This window comes from Lytechinus variegatus, chromosome 10 (genome assembly GCF_018143015.1).
Source record: "Lytechinus variegatus isolate NC3 chromosome 10, Lvar_3.0, whole genome shotgun sequence".
Lineage (NCBI taxonomy): Eukaryota > Metazoa > Echinodermata > Echinoidea > Temnopleuroida > Toxopneustidae > Lytechinus > Lytechinus variegatus.
In genome coordinates, this window is record NC_054749.1 from 10,334,454 (window position 1) to 10,359,922 (window position 25,469).

The 25,469-nt window shown below is 35.2% G+C and overlaps 1 protein-coding gene across 2 annotated transcripts in view; it reads right to left on the reverse strand.

Annotated features, from left to right (window-relative positions):
• Positions 1-603: 603 nt before the first annotated feature.
• Positions 604-25,469, reverse strand: part of LOC121422455 (myosin phosphatase Rho-interacting protein-like) — a 119,692-nt gene continuing 94,826 nt past the window's right edge. The window contains exons 11-19 of one of the 2 annotated variants that reach the window (XM_041617521.1): positions 24,899-25,039; positions 22,042-23,901; positions 21,385-21,675; positions 11,317-11,467; positions 10,276-10,381; positions 9,179-9,455; positions 6,259-6,424; positions 5,379-5,446; positions 604-4,765 (exon numbers count right to left, since the gene is read on the reverse strand). In XM_041617521.1, the coding sequence (XP_041473455.1) occupies positions 4,748-4,765; positions 5,379-5,446; positions 6,259-6,424; positions 9,179-9,455; positions 10,276-10,381; positions 11,317-11,467; positions 21,385-21,675; positions 22,042-23,901; positions 24,899-25,039 (3,078 nt within the window). In that variant the 3' untranslated portion in view covers positions 604-4,747. The remainder of the gene's footprint in view (positions 4,766-5,378; positions 5,447-6,258; positions 6,425-9,178; positions 9,456-10,275; positions 10,382-11,316; positions 11,468-21,384; positions 21,676-22,041; positions 23,902-24,898; positions 25,040-25,469) is intronic. The other variant, XM_041617519.1, reaches the window with a different exon arrangement.

The following is a 25,469-nucleotide window of genomic DNA, read 5'->3' on the forward strand; positions in this document are numbered from 1 at the left end:
ATTTGTCTATTTTATTTATGATTAAGTTATGATAAATCATCGCTAAATCTTGGTTTTGTTTTTTTGTGGGATGCACTGTATATCTGGATATTTTTTTAGCCATTTTGGTCTATTTTCTTTTTCAGGCTGTGCCTATAATTTTGTAATAAATAATATTTGTCTTTCCTTCTTATTCTCCTCCCTTCTTCATCCCCCATCACCACCTTCACTCTCTCCCCGTCAAATTTCATTTCTCGTATATATTTCTATATACTTATTGGCTTGTTTTTCTTTCCTTTTCTCTTCTTTTATTTTTATCCTTTCTTTTATCCTGTTTTTGGGTAATTTTATATCACTGAAATTTTGTATCTTTAATGTTCTTTGTAGATATTGTTTTTTAATGTACTCTCAAATTGCTTGTTTAAATATATATTATTCAAATGCTGTTATGTAAAGTGTTCTAATGTATTTTTAATGGACTCCAATACCCAGCATTGGTTGTTCAGTAAATAAATCAACTTTCAAACTTTCAAGCCTTTACAGTCCCCCAAAGTATGATCTTCTCTCTCTCTCCTTCTTCTACCCTTCTATTAGACTAATAAACAATGTCAAACATAAGCTTTATAATATTGATGTAGATTTATTAATACTATCATAAAGAATACATGTTATTTATTACATATAATGTCAGAAACTCGTCATTTGATCTTTGTCTAGAGAAAATACAAACATGAATGGCTGTATCAACACTCGTACCTTCAAGATACAAATAACATTCAATAAATTCTTCTCTTTCTCATCTCTGCTGTTGACATATAAGTGACCTAAAAAATGACATAATCATAGCTAAAAGGTCATCACAAAAGACATAGTCTGCATGAATAAAACAGAGTAAAATACTGATCTTGCTTATAAAATAAAATCTGTAAATGAGGAGGGTCGACTACATATTCCCACTACAAATAAATAGATGAGATATACAACAAAAGGGAATCGGGCTATAGGAAAGGGAAGATATTAAATATGTACACACATCCATCACTCTATCATCAGGTAGGTTGGACTTTAAATTCACATTCACTATAAATAACATAACAAGTCTATACCCACTCAAATTAATATTATATCATCTCTTTCATGCTCTCTCTCTCTGTCTCTCTTATCGTTCAATTTTCTAAAACCCTCTCCTCTCAAAATGTTAACGCTATTATGTTTTACGTATTTACATAGATTGCTTTAAATTGAATTGTTTACACTTTGAAAGCACAGAGTAGAAAACATTTTGCAAGAAAATATACTCAAAAGCGCTTAGAAAACAACAAATTACAAATCTGGAAGTAGCATTTTATTATACAGTTGGGAAGATTACATTCAAATTTAAATAAATTAATTTATAATGTATTTGATAAGGAACATCAGATGACTAATACCACCCCACAAGGATAGAAAAGGTGATTAGAATATGCTAAAATTGATATTTCTTCCAAAGTAATCTGATGCAGTTTGGACCCATGGCTTGATTATACTAACATTTAGAAATTATGTATCAGAACTGAATGTGTGAAGTAACAGATTCGTTAAAACAGAAAGTCTGTCATTTTTAATGAAAAGCAATGAATGATGACTCGAAATAATGTATAATTAATAGTAATGTATACAAATGGAAAAACATACAAAACTTATACAGCTAGTATACTTTATCTGGAAGAAAAGATGTACATTATTTGCTTTATTAATAAAGGTCTAACTAATAATACATTCATCCATTTCACACCTAATAAGGTGACTGTTCTATCAAACTCTTATCCATCACAGACAATAAAAATCTCTATGTTAACATATAAAAATTAGCACAACATGAAATAAAAGAAAGTAGGACGATATTCAACAAAGAATGATATGAAATCCCTACATCATGGGAATTTTTTTTCTTCAAAGCAAAAAAAAAATATTTGGTTGAATAAAATGATATAAAAATCTTTTTTGAAGAAAATATTAACTGATTAATCTACACCTAGATCTTCAAAAGTGTCAAAAAATGGAATAACATTTTGGAATATATCTCATAACTTGTTTGGTCACAAAAACAACATGCTTATCTTAGCTGTTACATTGTTTTGTCTAGATAATAATTATTCCTTGATGAAGAAACTATGTTAAAAAAAGAGGAAAATATCTATATTGATTTCTTTTGTTCTTAGCACTAAAATCAACATAAAAATACAACAGTAGATTGACATCAGCAAATGTAATTCTGAAATAAGTAAAATACCTTTGAATATGCCACAAAGTTTATAAAGTAAAAGTACAACATATTAAAAAATAAAAAATATGCAACTTTTTAAAAAAGAAGTTAAAACTGAATTACATCATTCGTACAGTAAGATAAGTTTGGTGGGTTGCAAAAACATACTCTCTTTTCAAAATACAATGTAATGCACGCAAAATTCATATTCTACACTTCACAAAACCATGCAGCATGGTTGTATACATACATGAAGCTCTTTACAAGAATCAATGGTCTGCAAAGACACTCTACAAATACATGCAATAAATAAATATGATTAGTAAGAGCTGCTCGGGCATTTATTTGATATCATTAAGGCGAGTTCTCTGCCTGGAAATCGATTCGTTTATTGAGGAATATGTTGTGTATTAATGGGCAAGACACAGTGAGATTGAGGTATTGGGGGAATCTATTACACTGGTTAAACAGTGATATTATTAATATGTACACTCGTCTTCAAGTCAACAAGATAAGAGCACACTTTACCATCGTTAAACAGATTTGTTATGCAGATATTTCTGCTAAAAGGATGTTAATACAAATGGTACACATTCAATGTTCATATACAATGCATAACTAGCCATGGTTCCATAAGAAACTAAACCACAAAGATGACATATTGGTCCTTGAAGTAGAAAGCGTAAGCAAGCAATGTTTTATTCTAGTTTATCGGTATATTTATTGTCAAAAAATCTTTAAATATATTGTACAACAAAAAAAATATATTAAAATGTGGAGGATTTATTAACAAAATATATACAGCAAATAAGTTTACAAGGTTACTAAAAAATATTGTAACAAAATCTACATAAAATGAATTATATCAGAAATGACAAAACTATCATCTTCCTTTATACGAAAGTGTGATGAGATTTAACAAATATGAATTAAAGGGAAAACAAGGAAGTTTGGAGAGTTAGAAAAGTTTAAATTGACATAGTAATTGTCTTCAATCCTGATAATTGATAGAAAAATAATATCGATTGTGGATATATACGTAAAAAAAATCTAACAGAGAAGATATGAATCTAGTCACTACAAAAGGACTGGCCAACTAAAGTGAATTCATTACAAGAGCAGTGAAGTAGTACCTCCAGAGGGAGGAGGGGGATTTAAATATTTTGGTATACACATATGCACATCAAAACAGATATTTATTGATGTGAATCATGAAATACACAATCAGTATAAACATGTGAATATGTCTGGATATTTTCAAGGATATTCAGCCCAAGTTGTACATGCCAGGGCAGACTGATACAAATCAATAGAAAATACAAGAATTCTGTGCCTTTTTTATTCCCACCCCAGGTAAACTGGTGACTATGTGTGAGTAAAAAAATGGGTGATCCTAAATTTTGGTTTATATAGGTTAGATTTATCTTGTTCAGGGAATAAAGTTAGGAACAAAAATGTTAAGAGTATCAAGAACTATGAATACGAGTGTGCGCACCAATATATCTGAATGCCCCCCATCCTTCCACTTGGGAGTGGTAACAAGACAATATAAAATCATATTTGTTACATATGATTTTGATATAACTTTGGCTTAATTAAGAGAACAAGAAATGATGAATATACCAGCTTCTATAAATGAATACTGCTGACTGAAATACTACATAAATAATTGATGATAGAAGCTATGGTCAAGATAAAGGTTTGAATGAATATATCATGGCAGACACATTAAAGAGCATTTCAGTAAAAATAAACCTCATGTATTAACGTCATTACACAGCCATCTTTTAGGTTCAACTCATTGTCTTGAATGTATTGGTGATCTGAAGCTTACATTCCTATATCCTCTAACGGAGAAAGCAATATCATGTTGCATAAGGTCTATAAGTTGGGTGACTAAATAACAGAATACTGTAACCTCTACAAGGGTACAGTTCTTAAGGCAGTCGGGAGTTTTGAAAGTGTTGGTTGATTGAGAGTTACTAGATAAAGAAAATGGATTAGGTATAGGAATCTTCTCTCTTATTGAAAGGCAGTTTAGACCATACACAGATTAGGTCTTTACTTGGAGATGAATCCTCAGAATATTTCAGAGGATGGAAGATGGGGTGCACCCAGGTTACCCTCCAAAGACCACTGCTGAACAAGAGTGGCATGATTCTAGACTTGTAGCACAGGTGCCTCAGAGCCAGACTTAAAGGATGCACAGATGACATCCAAGACACGATGAGAGGAAACCACATTGAGCATTTGATTTATCAAGTCTGGTGAGGGCGCTATTCAAGAAGGGGGCAAATTAAGATGGATAACCAACCAGACGTGTATAGCACAGGTAACCAACTGTTCCTTTGTGAAGACTGGGATTGGAAGTGTTGAACACCATCCATACTAAGATAGGTTGATGCTGGAGTTAGAGCAAGAGATTAATAAATACTAGTAACAAAGTCTGTTCTAAATTCAGCATGTTGACCCATTCGTCTAAGAGCTAGGAATTAATAATGGTAGATCCTCCCTTCAGTTTGGTTACTTCTTTTCTCCTTTCTGGAATAGAGGGAGGAAAATGAAATTAATTAAAGATAAATTAAAGTTGTGGTAACAATCTCAAAATGAGTTCACACAAAATCAAATAAAATGACCACCCAAGTGTTCATATGAATAAATAAAAAGAATATGCCCCAAATGGCTCAGGAAGAAAATGCGTATTTGCCGAGAAATTAGTAAAATAGGCACGACATTGCATTAAATGTCTGGGGTCTTTTAAAAGCAACATCAGTAAATTGTCCCACATATGCTTTTTTGTGTAAGTGTTTATCAGTTTTCAGCTAAGATTCCATGATTTCACAAAGTTGATTAAGGAAAACCTTTTAAATATTTGAGGATGACTGAATCACAAGGACTTGTTTCTTTCTCCTCATCTCAAAAATAATTCTTTGCAAACAAAAGAAGCATATAACTGATACAATTTAAGTTTCTTCAGATCTTGATTAACACAGGTTAGGTAAGTTTAAACAAATGCAAGAGTTCTTTGATATAAAAGAGTTGAATGAGGACAAATCACTCCATATTGAAAGAAAGCTGACATTATAAATGTTGTACCTATGTGAATAGGTATAAAGAAATTAGATCTATAAGAAGTTATATTTTTTTCACTTACTTTTGATTTGTGGAACATATGTGTTAAATCTGAAAGACTTCTTCGGTTTTTTGGTCGCGTGGCACCATCTGAAAGCAATATTATAAAACAAGACAAAACCAATTAATTTCTTAAGATTATGAAAATAGTTGGCATATACAGATACACAATAAAATTAATTTTCATCTATCAAACAATGTTCATGAATGCAATGTTTACCAACTCTGTTAGAAAATAGTAATATGTTCTCTCTAAAGGAATGACATAAAGTCATGAAACCTTGAGATTATTGATTTATTACAAAAGAAAGTGTTGAGAGATAATGATAAATAAGCCCCCAGAGCAATATGAAAACTGGAATAACATAACAATGAATGATGTACAATGTATTATATCCTACATAAATTAAATCATGTATGCTGATTGGTTTAAATAGCATCATGTGACCAAACATATTCTCACTACCCCCGGTATTTTGTGATGATGTTGAAAATGAAATGCCCACTTCTAGTACGCATTCCGCGCGCTGAGCGCGTGGCTTCAGGAAAAGTAGGTCAGCCCGCAACAGTTTATCTTGATTCAGATTAAAAAAGGATTTACTTTTTTTTAGCAATTTCAGTCTGACAGGCATTTAAAAAATGTTCCATAATTTTCAATCGTGGGGGTCACAAATTTGATCTCAAAAGTTGTACAAGGCTTGAGATTAAAACGTCAGCAATCAGCGGGATAAAAACTTTCTTGCAACAGATAGATTGTCAAAAAAAAAATGTTGAGGGAGGCTGAATCATGCCCCTCTAGTCTTGTTAGGGTTAAGACTCATATAAATCTCTATTGAGATAGTGGAATGGAGAGATAGATAAAAATGAAATGGACTTAAGTGTAAAGGAAAGGCAGTATATACCAGACTCTGGTGGAGTTGTGACAGAGCTCCGGCGAGGTTTCTCTCCAGCTCCTGATATGTCTTCCTTCTCCCCCATTGTCTTCTGTCTATCTCTTCCTCCTTCTTTCAAAGTATCTATCTCTTCTAGGGCAAACTCTAGCTCCAGCTCTCGTAATCTCAGATTCATCTGAATAAAAATACATGTTTAACATGTTAGTGACAGTCATTGATGTACAGGCGCTATTCTTCTTAATTCTTTTTTTTAAATTTTGGCTTTATATTAACTTAGTTAACAAGAAGTTAATCACATACCGGTAGTCCAATACCACATGGGCAAAACATAATTGCCCATTCGGTCTACTATCAATTTGGTCTACTATCAATTTGGTCTACTATCAATTTGGTCTACTATCAATTTGGTCTACTATCAATTCGGTCTACTATCAATTGGTTCTACTATCAATTTGGTCTACTATCAATTTGGTCTACTATCAATTTGGTCTACTATCGATTTGGTCTACTATCAATTTGGTCTACTATCAATTTGGTCTACTATCAATTTGGTCTACTATCAATTTGGTCTACTATCAATTTGGTCTACTATCAATTGGTCTGCTATCAATTCGGTCTACTATCAATTTGGTCTACTATCAATTTGGTCTACTATCGATTTGGTCTACTATCGATTTGGTCTACTATCAATTTGGTCTACTATCGATTTGGTCTACTATCAATTTGGTCTACTATCAATTTGGTCTACTATCAATTTGGTCTACTATCAATTTGGTCTACTATCAATTTGGTCTACTATCAATTTGGTCTACTATCAATTTGGTCTACTATCAATTGGTCTACTATCAATTCGGTCTACTATCAATTTTGGTCTATTATCAATTTGGTCTACTATAAATTTGGGGAAAAATTTCCTGGTATTACATCGCAATTTGCTCTAATTTTTTGAAGACTAATACACAAAAATTATTTTGTGTAGCAGATTTTTATATAGGTCTGTGCAGAACTTAGTTGAGATCTTTTCTCTTATTACTAACAAGTGGAATGCCTCTGGCCGTCTCACCTGCATCACGCAGTTCAATATAGCAGCAGTGCTGACTTTGAATACTACTCTAACTCGCACAAGATGTTCAGTGATACATGGTTACTCTTATGTCCACTTTTTATGAACTAGACCAATAAACTAACAGAGATATGATGGTTATTCAACAGATATACCCAATTCGGCCAAAGTTCATTGACCTTTGACCTTGGTCATGTGACCTGAAACGCGCACAGGATGTTCAGTGATACTTGATTACTCCAATGTCCAAGTTTAATGAACTAGACCAATAAACTTTCAAAGTTATGATGGTAATTCAACAGATACCCCCGATTCGGCCAAAGTTCATTGACCTTTGACATTGGTCATGTGACCTGAAACGCGCACAGGATGTTCAGTGATACTTGATTACTCTAATGTCCAAGTTTAACGAACTAGACCAATAAACTTTCAAAGTTATGATGGTAATTCAACAGATACCCCCGATTCGGCCAAAGTTCATTGACCCTACATGACCTTTGACCTTAATCATGAGACCTGAAACTTGCACAAAATTTTCAGTGATGCTTGATTACTATTATTCTAAGTTTCATGAATCAGATCCATAAACTTTCAAAGTTATGATGGGAATTCAACAGATATCCCCAATTCGGCCAAAGTTCATTGACCCTAAATGACCTTTGACCTTGGTCATGTGACGTGAAACTCATGCAGGATGTTCAGTGATACTTGATTAACCTTATGTCCAAGTTTCATGAACTAGGTCCATATATTTTCTAAGTTATGATGACGTTTCAAAAACTTAACCTCAGGTTAAGATTTCGATGTTGAATCCTCCAACATGGTCTAAGTTCATTGACCCTAAATGACCTTTGACCTTGGTCATGTGACATGAAACTCTAATAGGATGTTCAGTAATACTTGATTAACCTTATGGCCAAGTTTTATTAACTAGGTCCATATACTTTCTAAGTTATGACGTCATTTCAAAAACTTAACCTCAGGTTAAGATTTGATGTTGACGCCGCCGCCGCCGTCGGAAAAGCGGCGCCTATAGTCTCACTTTGCTTCGCAGGTGAGACAAAAATGCTAATCAAATTTGGTAAGTAAACATATTTGTTCGGGCTGAATGGAAATAAGATAAAATGTTTAGTAGACAAACTGGTGCTAGATTAGACCATGAGGAATGAGATAGACCAATCTGCCCAATAAACCTTATCGCTTTCTTTGTTTCATATCAGATTATTTTTGTACGAAGCCTAACTCTAAGTTAATTTATACAGGTGATTCATAACATTGTATGGGTAAAACATTGTTAGTTCTGGTGTATTTTGCTGATGGCAGAGAGAAATTCTAGACATTCCCAGATCTGAAAGATATTGCATACTAAAGGTTTATTAAACTAAAAAAAAACTTTCACAATCTCATCTATTCATCAATTGGAATAGCCCAACCCACATTTTTTCCTTTTAACTTCTCTTGATAAACTGCTGAGCCATGATAATTTGGGAGCTTTAAAACTACTCCTGTAAACTAAAAAACAGAGAGAAATTATATAAAGAAAAATCCCACAGCTCATCAATTTCATAATACATGTATGCAAGCTGAGTCATTAAGGTCATGTCAAGCATTTGTGTAATATCCCATGAGATTGGCTAACTTATTGAACTATCATGCATTAAACATTGTTTATGTTTCAAAGTGATAAATAATCTTCTATGTACTTGCAATTCCTTATTCAGTTACATATATCTTTAATTTTTCAATTTGAAATCTCAGCCTACGCTATCTTGTATGTCTCACGATAATAATGGTTGACATACAATCCTCTCAAAATAAAATACACAAATTTTGCAGATAACAGTAATTTTGTGATTATTAACATACCTCTAGCACCTTCAATTTCCTCTCTTTTTCAGCATCTTGCCCTTCATCATCCTCATCATCATCATCATCCTCCATCTCTATTCTTTCAAGTTGCTCTCCAAGTGATGAGACTTTCCTTCTATTATCTACCTGGGCTTTCTGTAGCTTCTCATGGGCTTCCTTCTGTGAGCGTTGCATGGCACGCAGAGCTTTACTTAACATGGTATTCTCCTTACATTGTTCAGAGAACTTTGTAGATAGGATGACCCAGTCTCTGTTCATCTGTGTCACTACCTCTCTGTGTTAAATAACAAAGTATTCAGCAAATCATTACTAGCTGGACAAAATGGCCTAAATAAGGAAACTAGCACATCAATGATGTGGAGCTCATCCGGCATCTCGCAACGAAATTTAACACAATTTTAATATCAGCCCAGTTGACACTAGTGAATTATATTGGTGACATAAATTGAGGATATAGAATTGAAATTGATGAAGAAATAACATAGAAGCATTTTTTGTGATCTATGAATGAATTTGATATAAATTAAGCATAAATAACTTTCTAGTCAAAATTTCTTAACTCTGTGTAGAACCTTCGTAAACCTCATGTAGCTCTCAGATAGAACAGAAAAAATCAAAATCAATTAACAAATAAATAAGTTATTTTTGGGGAGTTTTGAAAATATATGAATAAATTAGCATATTTAATGAATTTCAAAATGCTGTGTTGAAATTTTGTATCACCACCTCAAGCTATCATATTAAAACAAACAAAATTGAAATTGATCAACAAATGAAGAAGAAAAAATATTTTTTGTGATTTATGAATAAATTTCTGAACTCTGGTTTGAATTAAACCATGGTCTAAAGTTATGATGGAGAGCCAACTGTAATGCAAAGCTACATAACAAAATAATTAACTTATCATCACTTTAGGCACAAAGCATTACCAATCATTGTTGAAATGATAGATAAAATAGTTTTTCAACATGAAAGAAGATCCCAATAAACTTATCTGAAACAATTGTTTGAAGAGTATAGCTTCTCATAATTTCAGTCCAGAATGGTTTTAGTTCAATAGGATTTGAGAATAAGGGCTATAATAATTAGCTCACCTATGCCTTTTCATGATGGTCTCAACATCTTTAGGATAAGATTCTTGTGATAAACGCTTCTCCTTTTCTAGCTCAGCTTCATATGCTGCCTTTAATACTGATATCGCTGAAAGGGACAAAACAACAATTCACAATTATTTCAAACAGATTTCAAAATAGCATTAAAATGATCACACTGTTTGATAAACACTCATCGGATAAAAATCCCCTGAATGAACATAAAATTACTTCATTCAGATTCAATTCATTATTTTTTCCCCTTTATTAGGAAAGGGGGATGTACATGTAGAAAGCTTCCAAATGAAGAGGAAAACGAAGGGTAGTTTGATTTAACTTCTGGTGTTTGCATTGGAGCTAAACTTGAGGTGATGTTGGATAGGTATCAGGATTAATATACTCTGTTCATTTATCAATAATGCAAACAGTCTTCTGAATGATAGAACAGCTTTAAGGATAATATTCCCTGCTCATTACAGCCATTCGGTGGATTTATATATCTCAAGTACCATAGATCACTCAACCAAGGTGCTCCCTACATGCATCAAAATGGATATACAAATTATCATGACTAATATTGTCTTTTTGACAAGTATGGTAACTTATTCTAGTTTTCCAAGCCCAGGAGGTACTGAGTCAATACTAGCTTATATTAGTATCTGACCCAGTCAATGCATGCAGTCTTGATGCCTTATGTATTCTGGCATGCCAATGCTCCAATCAGCACCAAGCCTGGTTCTTGGTCAATAGTCTATTTTGGAGCTCATTCGAGTAGACTGAAAAATACTCCAACATTTTAATTGAGATAAGAATTAGATCCTTTCAAGCTTTCATGCTCAGTATTCTATATACTAATTTGTAGGATAAGATTCAACCATGTTAAGATTCAACACACCATGGGAGCATTTCATCAAACAGTGATTTTCATTGACAATGATAATAAGCTACTGAAATCATTGCATTTCATTGGCTGAGAGCAGTGTAAAACTTGGCAAGTCTGGCCAAACAAAGTTTGAGTGAAGGATGATGAGAATATATACTCACCTGTGGTGACAGACTCATCTTCTTTCTCCTTTTCTAGTTTCCTCTCTGTTTCTCTATCCTCCATCTCTTTTCTATGCTTTCTCTCAATCTCCTCTACTATCTGGGCGTGGTTTCTCTGCTGGGCCTGGAGAAGCTCTTCATTCTGTTCTTCCTGTAATAGTAGCAGGTATAATCAGATCAATACAGTCATATATATACATCAATGACTACAAAGTAGTATAAAGAAATAATCTAAAGTATGAAAATGGTATGGATAAAAAGCAGCAAGTAGACTTCATGTGCTGAAAGCTAGATACTGTAGCTTTATATTGTATTTCCTTACATATAATCTATTGGCTTTAAAACTCTTGCCTGTTGGTACGGATAAACAATATGATTAATGGGGACTGTTAACAAAGAGATATGAGATAAGTTAAAAGTATAGTGCAAATGCAAACTCTTAACACACTTCATATCGATGGATTCATGTCGTACCCTGAGAATGATGTAATTGACACTGCACTTTAACTATGAACTTAGGTTTCACCATTTGTGAAACTGGCCCCAATATTGTGATATCTTTTTAATATTAGATTACACATTTATTGCACAGCTATAGAGAGGTGTTGGATTCATATCAATCAATATACAAGATATTTGCTGGGTATCCAAGACTAAATTGGTGTTTGATAAAGCTCTTTGTAATACACATGATTGATAGCTACCAATCTTGTGCAAACTAGTAACCTGAAATACTATTCAACCAATTAACTGTGGAAGTCTAATAGAAAATAGACTTAGAGACAATTTTTCTCAATATTACATAAATTTCCATTTAAAAAATGAGAATCATATTTTCAGAAAAAAAACCCACAGTAATGCTGTAATTTGGTTGCAAAACAGTCTTAATCACCTACATGCAGTGATCAGTAGCTTAGGGTGACCCTTTCTTGGTCTAAATAAAAAATCCCTATGTACAGATAGCTGACTTTAGAACTTATTCAATTTAATTGCATAGAAGAAATAAACTTACGTCTTTAATATTTAGCTAAAATATACATAGAGTGATGTATTAAATGATATGGCAAAAATCTAAGATTATGAGAATTTACTGGCAGTCTCATCATCCCTTATCAACCCCTTCAAATAATGTTCCAAATAAAAGTCAAATACAAAGCAATAAATATTAACCCACAAGAGGTACATGTATGCAGTTTTCATAAGATCTATAACAATCCTCGTTTCCTCCTCAAACAATTTCATTTAGACTATCAATAATTTTCTATGGATATAACATAATTCAAACTTGAGGATATTATCGTGAGTTTTACAAAAAGTTAACAATTCAAACTTTTAAACAGTGATTTTGTTGTATTGATCAAATTGCCAAAGAGTGTGTAATGATTAGCTTAAGTTAAAAAGCTCTTATTCAGGAACTGCATTGTATAATGCACTAGGTATGGTATCATATTTTCAGTACTTTCTTTTTCTTTCCAATCATATTCCATAGCACTTAGGAAAAAGAGAAACTGCAAAAGTGTCTCTTAAAAGAGACACTATGCTCAATACATTTGTTGAAAGGTGCATCATCAAAGTTGTCAACATGATTTTAGTTGAAATGACATCCAATGATATTAATGATTAGATGGAACATCATGACTAATATTTGAGAACCCTTCCAACCATACAAGCCAATGGTACATGATGCATAAATCATTCTTATCATATGCTAATTTCATTTAATAGGGTACAGACAATTGAAATAGTTAAAACTACCTGAAAATCATAAACTCCTGAGAATGAGAAATACATATTTTAACCAAAATGCATTGCTTAAAGTTTGATTGAAAAAATGTTTTTGTTGCATGCATATATTATGTTTAGTGACACAAAAATCTTGACTTGCAATGAAAATTCAGAACACTTCAATAATTTTACATCTGAATATTCTTGCTGCCATTTCTTGTGTTTACATATTTTTTTCTATTGTTTTGTTTCTATGAAGCCTTCTATACATATAAACCCCTCAAAAAAAGTTCTGCAACTTTGAGTGCTAATAAATTTCTTAGTGTGCCATCATCATACGTAAAAGTGGTATCATTGGAAAGTATGATTATTCCTCTTTACGATCATGCGTCATTTGTAATGCTAGTGTTATCATAAAATACACAGACATGATAAATATGCAGCAATGTAAAAAATGAAATGTTGCAAAATTCGTTGCCATGTCATGTTTGAGTTCTGCAACTCAAACTGCAAGATTGAGTGCTAATAATTTTCTTAATGTGCCATCATCATGTGTAAAAGTGATATCTTTAGAAAGCATGTTTATTCTTTACAATCATGTGTCATTTGTAATGCGAGTGTTATCATGAAATACACAGACATGACAATACGCAGCAATGTTAGAAATGAAATGTTGCAAAATGCTTTGTTTCCAGTAGCGAATTTCCAATTGTTTCGAGGATGGACCGAGTGCATTCACAGTCACCTGCATGGTGGAAATTCTATAGAAATGGAGACTCGTTTAATAGAAATCAATGCATTTTGCAACATTTCACTTCTGACTTTTCTCAATGTTCGGGTGACTGCATATTCCATGATTACATAATCACAGCAAATGGCATGTCATTGTAAAGAGGAATAATTCAGCTTTCCAATGATACCAGTTTCATTTTTTATACTTCATTAACCAAAAAGATATCATCTCCCAAAACTGAGTTGCAAAACTTTTTTTGAGGGGTTTATATACAGTGCGTATCAAAAAAAAGTTTACACTTTGAAAAAGCCCTGGGAATGAAAAAATATACAACATGTGGGTTATTTTTTCACATATAATTTTGGGTTTGGGTCTCATCTATCCAATGAAAGTAAAAGTTTTGTCAGGATGTTACACTTGTAAAGCTCGCAGAAATCTGTTTGCGCAGAAATGCTCATTTTCACGCTGTGTCAAGGGGGAAGGGCGAAATCAAACTTGCCCTGCGAAACATTTCTCATACATTTCCCTTGCAATTTTAGTCAACTGAAATAAAATGGACACATTCAAGCATTCTGTAACAATTTTGCCACCCAAATTGAAATTTCAACACTTAGTAAGCACATTTTTGTGCCAGCTGGATCTGAGGATATAACTGAATCTGAACAAAAGTTTATATCAGACATCTCCAGCATTTTTTTACGAAGTTTTTATAATTGAAAGTGGGTTTACGTTTCATTTTTCATTTAATACTTATTTCTCCACACATTTTCCAAGCTCGATACTGATTAACAAAATAAAAATAAAGCCTAAGCCATTCCATGTAAATCACAGCTCAGTGTAAAGCAAATATCGTCACGATGGCCTCGGTGTGTGGGGAGTGGGGTGGGGCGCAACGCACACTTTGAAGTGTTTGTGGGCAAGGAAACAAGTCAAAAAGGTTAAAAGATATCTTTAAATCAATTTTACTAGCTAAATTCCACTTTTTCTTCATGTTTAAGTTCTACTTTTATTCGCATAACTATTTCAAAGTTCTGCGCAAATCATTTTTCACTAACTTTTCAAAAGTAAGTGGTGCTCACTCAAGCGGAAATATTTTTTGACAGTTATATCTTCATTTGCTTTAATGGATCTGTACTAATATTAAAATGTGGAAAAATCTTCAGAATATTACAAATGTATAATTTTACAGGATTTTTTCAAAGTGTAAACTTTTTTTTGATACGCACTGTATATATCAAAATTAAAGCATCAGACGCTAGTTTTTAAACACTCGATTATATTTGCATTATAAATTCAATTGACATACATTCAGCATTTTTTTATTCTTTACTTTGGTTAAATACAATGTTTTTACACATGCTATTAGAATTTTTAAAATATACAAAATAGTGTGAAAGGTTATGATAAATTTTACATCTTCTGTCTAACATGCTACAAAATGCACTATTGCAAGTGGTTACCCTCCTCCGCCCCCCCCCCCAAAAAAAAAAAATACAGAATGTTCAATTTGATAATTAATATTTTTCTCTGAATATCATTTTTCAAATAAAATATAATAATAGCTTTCCATGTATTTCCAACTGAATGTTCCATTTCCCCTAGTCTTTGTACAGGGATACCAGTAGGTAACAGATGCAGCACTAACAAATAGATGGCTATGGTATGAGTTCATTTATAGAATAATGCTAATGTACAATTCCCCATGACCCTACAATACATATAAACTCATTGGCCCATATTCTGAAGTCAGGTTTAACTTAGATCATGGTCTAACCCTAAGATAAAATTATGGGAAGCCAAAAATAACAAAATTTGTTTACATTGTATGTTTCTAATGTTTACTGTGCTCTTCCTGAATTCTTCCATGATGAAGACAATTATAACATCTTTCAAAGAGAGTTAAGAATGATTTGAATTGGATGATACATTGAACCTCTGCTGATTTATTTCAAAATTGGCTATCCATAAATAAACTACAACTTTGAACCAGTGTTTTAATTCAAACCAACTTCTTCCAACCATTGTACATGTATCTTCCATATTTTACAACCCCTCAAGGAAAAAAGTTCCTCTGGACTCTCATATGATCTTCAAGGACTTTGTATAGGCACAGCAGTCTTAACAGTTTGTTTAATAGAAATTTCTCAAATTTATAAGCCTGTAGCCCAGAGGCAGATTGAATGATCATTATACATAAACTAAAGGCGGCTTTGCTGACTGTAGAGTGATGGTAGAATTTGGGGAAGACATATGAAGTGAACAAAAATCCTATGAAGATTGTAAAGCTAATGCACATCCTTTGTACATCCTCTTCACAAAAAAATCATACAATCAGTTTACATTACATTACGATAGAGGAATAACATAATCCAGGTATGATATCTGAAAAAGATAATTTAGAAAAAGATAACTGCATTCAAAGATCTCCACTCCTAAAAAAACTGCATTTGTTTGACGATCTATTTCAGTTTGTCTTTCAATTGATGTATATTATTATATTGTGTTATCAAGCATCAAATAAATAAATGAATAGATACATCATAAACTGTAAACTCTCACAAATAACTGTAGCTCTAGTCATAATACAGTTCCTGCAGTCAATTGTGACCTATGCATGTATTCCATTTGTAAACCTTCAACCAATTTTTACAATGAAAATGAAAACAAGTGGAATGCCTCTGGCCGTCTCACCTGCATCACGCGGTTCAATATAGCAGCAGTGCTGACTTTGAATACTACTCTAACTCGCACAAGATGTTCAGTGATACATGGTTACTCTTATGTCCACTTTTTATGAACTAGACCAATAAACTTACAGAGATATGATGGTTATTCAACAAAAAAACCCAACATGGCCAAAGTTCATTGACCTTACATGACCTTTGACCTTAATCATGTGACCTGAAACTTGAACAGGATGTTCAGTGATACTTGATTACTCTTATGTACAAGTTTCATGAATCAGATCCATAAACTTTCAAAGTTATGATGGTAATTCAACAGATACACCCAATTCGGCCAAAGTTCATTGACCTTTGACCTTGGTCATGTGACCTGAAACGCGCACAGGATGTTCAGTGATACTTGATTACTCTAATGTCCAAGTTTATTTAACTAGACCAATAAACTTTCAAAGTTATGATGGTAATTCAACAGATACCCCCGATTTGGCCAAAGTTCATTGACCCTAAATGACCTTTGACCTTAATCATGAGACCTGAAACTTGCACAAAATTTTCAGTGATGCTTGATTACTATTATGTCCAAGTTTCATGAATCAGATCCATAAACTTTCAAAGTTATGATGGGAATTCAACAGATATCCCCAATTCGGCCAAAGTTCATTGACCCTAAATGACCTTTGACCTTGGTCATGTGACGTGAAACTCATGCAGGATGTTCAGTGATACTTGATTAACCTTATGTCCAAGTTTCATGAACTAGGTCCATATATTTTCTAAGTTATGATGACATTTCAAAAACTTAACCTCAGGTTAAGATTTCGATGTTGAATCCTCCAACATGGTCTAAGTTCATTGACCCTAAATGACCTTTGACCTTGGTCATGTGACATGAAACTCTAATAGGATGTTCAGTAATACTTGATTAACCTTATGGCCAAGTTTTATTAACTAGGTCCATATACTTTCTAAGTTATGACGTCATTTTAAAAACTTAACCTCAGGTTAAGATTTGATGTTGACGCCGCCGTCGCCGTCGGAAAAGCGGCGCCTATAGTCTCACTTTGCTTCGCAGGTGAGACAAAAATCAGAAACATCCTATAACGTAGGCAAAGTTGAACTTGATGTCAATCTAACTTTCCATGCACAAGCCAATCTAAGTATACTCAAAGGTAATTAGGTCTTATCACATGCTTTGAGTTTTTGCTCAGTAATGATATTCAGGCTGTTAATATATGCTGCTATATAAACTATACTGTTACTTAACATGATTACATCATTCAATGTGAAATGTTATATACATGTGCATCCATTTTCAATTGTGTTAGACTGACATATTTACTAATCAAAATGGGGGGGGGGGTCTGTTTAACACATAGCTGTTTGAAAAATTGTTCTTAGCTTCATGAACAACTTGCATAGATAATGTCACATGATTATTTATTTCAACCAAAGTTTGGTTATTCAGACACTGATTCTTATTCTTATTGATCAATAACATTTTTGTGAGGCGAAGTATTTTTGTTGAGCTTCTTGAAAATATATTCACACTTTCTAAAATCTTGGGAAAACTTTAGTCTCCATTTGACATCCTTTATGTTCAGTTTGTGCAGAAAGTATATCAAATTCTATAAACAGATTTGCAAAGAGACTATCTAAGATCTAAAGTGACATGAAATTCGAAAATTTGGGATTCTATCAGAAAATCAAACAGGTTTATGAGGTTTGAATATTGCAAGGTAGAGTCTTTTATCACATTTCCTATCCCTCTCTTTTCCCTCTTTTAGAAAAATTCAATAAAAATTTGTTTGCATGGTATTTATTTGAAATTTTACGATATACACCTTGATGAAAATGGATATGAAAATGGATAAAAAACAAATAAAATTAGAAATAAATGAAACATAAGACAAAATGTAAAATTAGCCATCAAATAAGAACATTCATTGAAAGAAAGTGATTATACTTACCATCTGTTGACCGCATCATATAGAAATTACATTTTTCCAAATTTAGCTTTACATACTTTTATTTAGTGAAAAAGCAAGCAGTGTTAAGCTTTGAATCTACGAATACATAAATGACTTTCACATTATTCTGATTTTTTTATGGAAAATTATAGGGAACGATGCATGCCACACACAGGATATAAATGCAAATAAAACAAAAAGGGGAACATGTAACATGACAGGCAAACAGGGTCAAATAAACCTCAAAATAATAAGCACAATGGGAGGAACTGGACTTGACAAGGAATAAAACAGAGAAACATCATTAAGACCAAGACTATCCTAACAGGACAAGAAAAAGTCAGCATGCATGTCAGGCTTGGGGGACTTTCTCCAACACAGTGCATGTTACCCATTAGACAAGACAGTCTTGTGCATTTATTATATGGTGTTGATGAGTCGTATGAGAAGCACAGCTTGAGCAAATTTGATATTCTGGGATTCCCTTCAAAGTTTCTCCCTTAATGTGGATTAAGGTTTTGTGAGAGAACACTCAGTTTGTTTTTGAGAGTGAGAGAGAGGATTAGAAGCATGCAGGATGCGATGCAGGCAAAGAGGCGTGTCTTCAATCTTGATTGGCAGGCTGTGGGCTTACCTTAGCCTCCTTCAACAGCCTTTTGGTCTGGCATTCAAGCTGGTGCTCCATCTCCCTGATTCCTTTCTGGTAGTGGTGCTGGGCGTGAGCCAGGTCTCGTCTACCAATGTCTCGGACCTCACTCAGCTTTTCTTGATAGATGGCATGGAGATCCTCCTTTTCCTTCTGATAACATCTTGTAATTGCTTGGATCCCCTTCTCCATCTCACTGAGCTTTATCTTATGGTACTCTGACAGCTCTAAGACAGATATCCTCATCTTATGTAATTGTTCATGTGCTTCTTTCAGATCTAATTGCCCTCTAGCTAACACACTTTCAAAGTTTATTTTGCTGGGAGAATCTTCATCCCTTTGCCCCATAGCTGAGATTTCATGTTCAAGTCCTTTAACTGTATTATCAGCAGTCACGAGTCGCTGACGAAGCTGGGTCAGCTCTTGTTCATGGAATCTCCTCTCTCCTTTTATGATGGCTTCATAGCGTTCTCTCACCAATGCAATGTTCCTGGAGTGTTCTGCAGTGATACTCTCTAAAGTAGAGGTCCTTGATCGAACAACTGCATTTGTATCCACAATTTCCTGTCTTCTTTCTTTGCTACATGTATCTTCTTTGACCATGCCAGCAACATGATCAGAATAATCAATAATATCACTGGGAAGTACAATATCTCCAATTACATCAAAGGACAAACCTCCAGTGCTGTCATTGTTCTGGTTGCTGTTACCTTCAGCCAACGTACTCAATTCACTTCTCAAATGAACACCTAAACCAGATAGAACAGCTTTCATCAAGACCAAGATAGCAATTTCCTTCTCTGTGGCTCCTTCACGATTTTCTTCCAAGCTCTTTGGTATTCCATTTTTACAGGTATCTTTTGGTTCTTTCTTTGACTTCTTCTTTTTCTTCTTGCTCTCTTCCGTCTTTGTTTCTATCTCATCTTCACTCTCTTGCAGGTAATCCCAGTACTTCTGTCTGATGAGTCCACTTGTTGCTTCCAATTGTCTTGCTATTGCATCCCTGATTAGGCCAAACCTCTGAGTACAAACACCCCTCAGCAAACTTATTACTCGTTTGCACTTCAGCTCTTCAGAATCAATCTTTCCAACAAAGTCTTCAATTGTAGAATTAACACACTGAAGAGCTTCTGCAAGGACAAGCTCACTGCTGACACATTCCATAGCAACACGTAATGCCTCTTCATAGGCAATTCCCTCTGCAAATGGTGCCAAGTCAGAATCCAACCCTAGACCAGAGTCATTCTTTCCAGCTATCCTCTGCGGGTTATTATATCCAGATTCCTTTGGTTTTAGTCCTCCTTTCTTGGTTTCACTTGGTGATTCATTCTTCTTAGCTACTGTCTCGTCAGCAAGGATCTTGGCAAGATCATCACATTTCACTTCCAAATCTTTTTCCAAGGAATGTGAAAATTCCCAATTACTAGTGAAGAAGGTGGTACAGGCAGCGTAGACTGCACTTATCTCATTAGATCCGATGGTGGGATGGCTTTCAATCGGCTCTTTCATTGCCAAGAATTCACTCTCTGCCTCTCTAATAATTGTCTTTGAAAGGCCAGCAGCATATCCAGAGACATTCTTGTCAATTGGGAGCAGGATTTCTATGGCACCATCCCTGTCTTCAGCTTCTATCATACGTTGACAAGACAAAATCTGCAAGACATTCTCTTCTCCGACAGCACTCGACGAAACTTCTACCAAGAAAGAATTGAGATACTCCACTTCCAAAAGACAATGGCAATACCTGATCCTCTGGATTTTACTACTACTGAATGCCTGGGAACCTACCCCATGAGCTACTCTGGTAGGAAACTTGAACTGACCAAAACGTTTATCGGATACCTTGCTTGTGTGCTTTGAGCCCCTAGGGGATATATCTGGAGAGAGGGGAGGACTAGTGGGAAAAAACAATGGACTAGGAGGGCAACTCCGGGGAGATTTTGGATTATCCCCATCTGATAGACTTGACAAGTCACCAAGACTAAGAATGACTGACTCTGAAAATTCTGTAAGGGACTTTCTCTTACGGTTTTCAAGGGATTTAAGTTGAGAATTCAAAAGATCTATTGCTTTATCAAGTGTGTGGCATGCATCCGTTACATGATAGGTGGTAGCGGATGAAGGGACAGCAGTGATGGTTTTGTCAGTTGGGTTAGCAGTGTTAGTTGATTCCTTGGACACCCTTGAAAAGTCAGAAACACTCTCCCCCATGGACTGTGATGGTTTGGCAGGCTGAATACGCATTAGATGCTGGCGACATTGGGCCAATATATGGTGCGTTTGGCGGGCTGAAGATTCAGAAAGGGACTGTACCTTCTCTGTCTGTTGTCTCAGGGCAAGCACTTCTCTTTGCAGCCCACGCACCTGATCTTTGAGCCTATTCTCTGTTATGCATTTGGCCTGGTAAGCTTTGCGCTTTTCAAGCTCCCTGGTAGTTACATCCACCAACCGATGGGTCACCTGCTTAAGCTTCTTCTCCATCTCTGCCAGACGTGACTCCAACACCTTAATCTTTAAGCCTCCATCTGTACCATCACTGGATGGACAGTCAGAGCTCTCAGAAGTATCAGCTGTCTTAGAAGCAGCAGAAGTTGCCCCTGCAAGCTGATTAATGGAGGAATTACATGAGGGTGAGGAAGAAGAATTGACAGATACATCATGATCGAAGCTGGAAATACTGTTTGAAGGGCCAGCTTGCTCTATAGCTTCCATATGTTTCTCAACTGAATCTATCTTTCCCTCAAGTGCGTTAGCCCTTTGGTGTTGACGTTGAATGCGGCTCTCAGCACTCCCTAGAACTTGTTCCACTTCCATCAATTGGCTATGGATCCCACTGCTTTGTGTATTATGTGAATTGTTCAACCCAGTTCCACTCATTTCCCCTACATGAACCCTACTAACACTAATGTCACCATTACCACCACCACCAAAAGAACTCCACCCAGCCTCTATTGAGGTTAGGTCTCTCACCTTGCGTTCTGCTAAGCCCAGCTTGCTAGTCAGGTCTTGGATACGCCTACCCATCAGTTCAAGCTGTTCTTGCTGGCTCTTCTGCTGCTGCTTAGCTTCTTCAACACTCTGCATATGCTTTAATTCCAAAGCGTCATAGTTATCTTGGGATGACTTGAGCTCTTGTCTCAACCGCTTAAGCTCCCTGTCACCCCTTTCAACCTTCTGTCCCAATTGTTCCACTTGTTGTGTCATCTCCAGCACCTTCTCACCAGACTCCCGATCACTTTTGGCAAGTGCCTCTTCCTTCTGGGTCAACTGGGACTGGAGATTCGCAAATTTTCTCTCAAGTTCTGAATAGAATTCATGCTTTTCAGCTAGAAGTTGCTCTTTTTTAAACATATCTTCAGTGTACATGCTTTGAACTTTCTCCACTTGAGCCTGAAGCAGCTGAATTTCTTTCCTTGTCGCCTCCTTTTTGGCTGTCTCTTCTGCTTCAGCACTGCTCGCATTCTGCGAAGCCTGCCTCAGCAATTCTACCTCTGATTTGACAGTGGCCAATTCTGCTGTTAGTTGTTTAGAAGACTCTTCCAAGTCTACTTTACTATGTAGCACACAATCAAAGTCTCCTTCCAAGGTTGTCTTTGCTTCTTCAGATTCTTTCAGTTGTTGTTTGAGTGCATCCACAGTTGCTTGGTGTTTACCAGTCTGCTCCATCAATGATATCCTGTCTGCATCCATTCTCTTCATCTCTGTCTGAAGTTTCTCCACTTCTTTGTTCTTCCCTTGCAGCAATTCCATCAAGTTCTTTGTGTCATCCTGGATTTGAGATGTGTGGTGCATTTCTTCATTGGCATTCCTGAGCTTCTCTTCCATTTCCTTCATATGATCCTCCAGCTCCCTCCTTACAGATGCTTCAACATTTAACTTGTCTTCTGTCTGCTTTCTTAAAGAAGACTCATTAGAGAGCTGCATCTTGAGGCTTTCCAATTTCGCTGATGCTTCTTTCAGTCTGTTGTCCAAGTCCATGTCACCTGCAGACCCTGTTGGTACTTTATCACCCTGCCCCTCAAGGACAAACTGTGCAGACTCTGCAAGCAGGCCATCATATTTCTTCTGAAGCTCAGATTTTTCTGAGAATTCAGCCTCCAGCTGTTCACTGAGTTGTTCAATTTGCTCATCACGATCAGAAAGCTCCATCCTCATGTCTGCAAGTTCTGTTTCAAATTCACTTTCAGAATCAAACCTTTGAGTGTTTTCTGCAGACCTTGCTTCCAGCTCTTGTTCCATCTCCTGAAGTCTGGTCTGGAGCTGTATGTTCACAGCCTGCAGTTCTTGCTGATGTTTCTCAAGCTTTGCTATATGTTCTTTATTGGCTGCAGTATCTTCCACTCCTTTGGATTCTATCCTCTGCTTGTAGCCTTCCAGTTTGGCTAAGAGCTTATTGATTATTTTCTGAGATTCTTCCTGATTCTTTTCTAGATGCATCATAGTTTTGTTCTGTGTGGAGAGTTCACTTTCCCACTTCTTTGCCCTTTCCCTGTAGTCCTTCTTCTCCCCTTCTACAATCTCAATCTGTTGGTTGAGTCTCTCTATCATTGTCACGGCTTTGTCCCTTTCTGCCTTCAGAGAGGATCTGGCCTTGCTCAATTCCTTCTCACTCTCCTGATAGTCTGAGACAAGTTTCTCAAAACGGGCCTGGATGGTCTTGCATTCCTTAGATCTCTTATCCAGAGCTCCAGTCGCAGTCTCCAGCTGGTCATGCAATTCTTCCTTCTCATGTTTGACCAGCTCACTGGCATTGCGTGCCTGCTTGACTTCCATGTGAAGGGTTTGGTTCTGTAGTTCCACCTGACTCAGTTTCTTCACCACTGTCTCAAGCTGCAAGATACAATTAAAAAAAAAAGATGTCATGAGTTCCAAGGGCACGTTATTCGAGAAGAAGTAAAACAGAGAAAACATTAAATTCATTCTTATAAACATGCAACAATACATTTAAAACCAAAAATACATACAAATATAAATGTAGCCTAGTAACTGGCAACATACCAGCAAGTAAAAGGGGAAAAAGATTATTTATCGTTTCATTCTCTATGGCACCCTTTCAATCGTCATCAATATTTGCACTTGCTACATTGACTTACATAATTTCCTGTGGTATTCCAGGCCATGACGTTAAGATTGATTTGTATTCCAAACAATAATATGTACTTAAGTCAATTCTGCTACAGTGATCAAAATATTTCCATGTCAACTGTCCTAATCCTCCACAATATCGCGTTGAGGAACTGTCCCACTGTCATGAAACATTGCCAATATGTGTCCAAACACACACAGAGGATACATTGTGTCATGGTATTGCCTATGGCTATACTAAATGCATGACGATGCAAAGCATGAAACATATTCTACAGGGAGGACTTGATGACTGATCCACACTGAGAATTCATCTCTTTGGTGATATCTCCTTTAATCCACTTCCTCATCTATTAATAGTCTGCTCCATACCAAATCACACACTATTTACACTTGTCTTTTTCATTAGCTAAACCAATGCAAACTATCTAGACTTTATTTACTGCTAAAATATTTCAAGAGAATATACTTTTTCAACAAAATACATTTTGGGCTGCACAGACACGTCACCCATAGTTTGTAATTATTCAATATGAACATTAAAATAGTTGATCCTCAAAGTACATATCAATACAACTCAAAATGAAGTATTCATCTCAAAGTATTATCTAACTTACTCACAAAATCCTTATCAAATTGTGATCACCACTTTGTTACACAACCTTTAAACTTGATTGCCAAACAATAAATGCAATAGATGAGAATAGAGACTAATGTGAGGGAGAGGAAGTGAGGAACTGACCTGAGAGACAAGAGCCTTCTGTTCATCATCACCTTCCATTGAGTGCAGTCTGTGATAACCTTCAGCATTCTTCCTCTGCTCATTATTCTCAAATGCTACACTCTCATTTTGTTGTTCGAACTGAGATTTCACACTGTCCGCCTGCACAGGATAGATCATAGAAGAAAGATATGGATTATGATTAATAGAGCTTAACTTGTGATGCTTGATGGTAGCTTCTCTACTTCAAAAATAGCTATATTAATATTTTCTTTTCATTGATGCACTTTTCTTTTAAATGTGCAAGTATCTGATCTGAGAAACTAATTGATGGAGTAGAACTTTAAAGGGGGTCACTTTGCACTTGAAAGGTTTGTTTTTTATCACAGTACTAATTTACAGATTTTTTGTGATTGTTTTCTTGCTCATTAATTTATTGATCCTGAATCATAGGTAAATGGGGACAAGTCATTTGACATCAGAGTGTATACTGATTTTGCATGGAACTAGAACAGAATTTAATGCATTCAAGAAACCACAATGACCAATTCTCATTAAATATTTACATTTATATTCTTAACACTCCAATCTT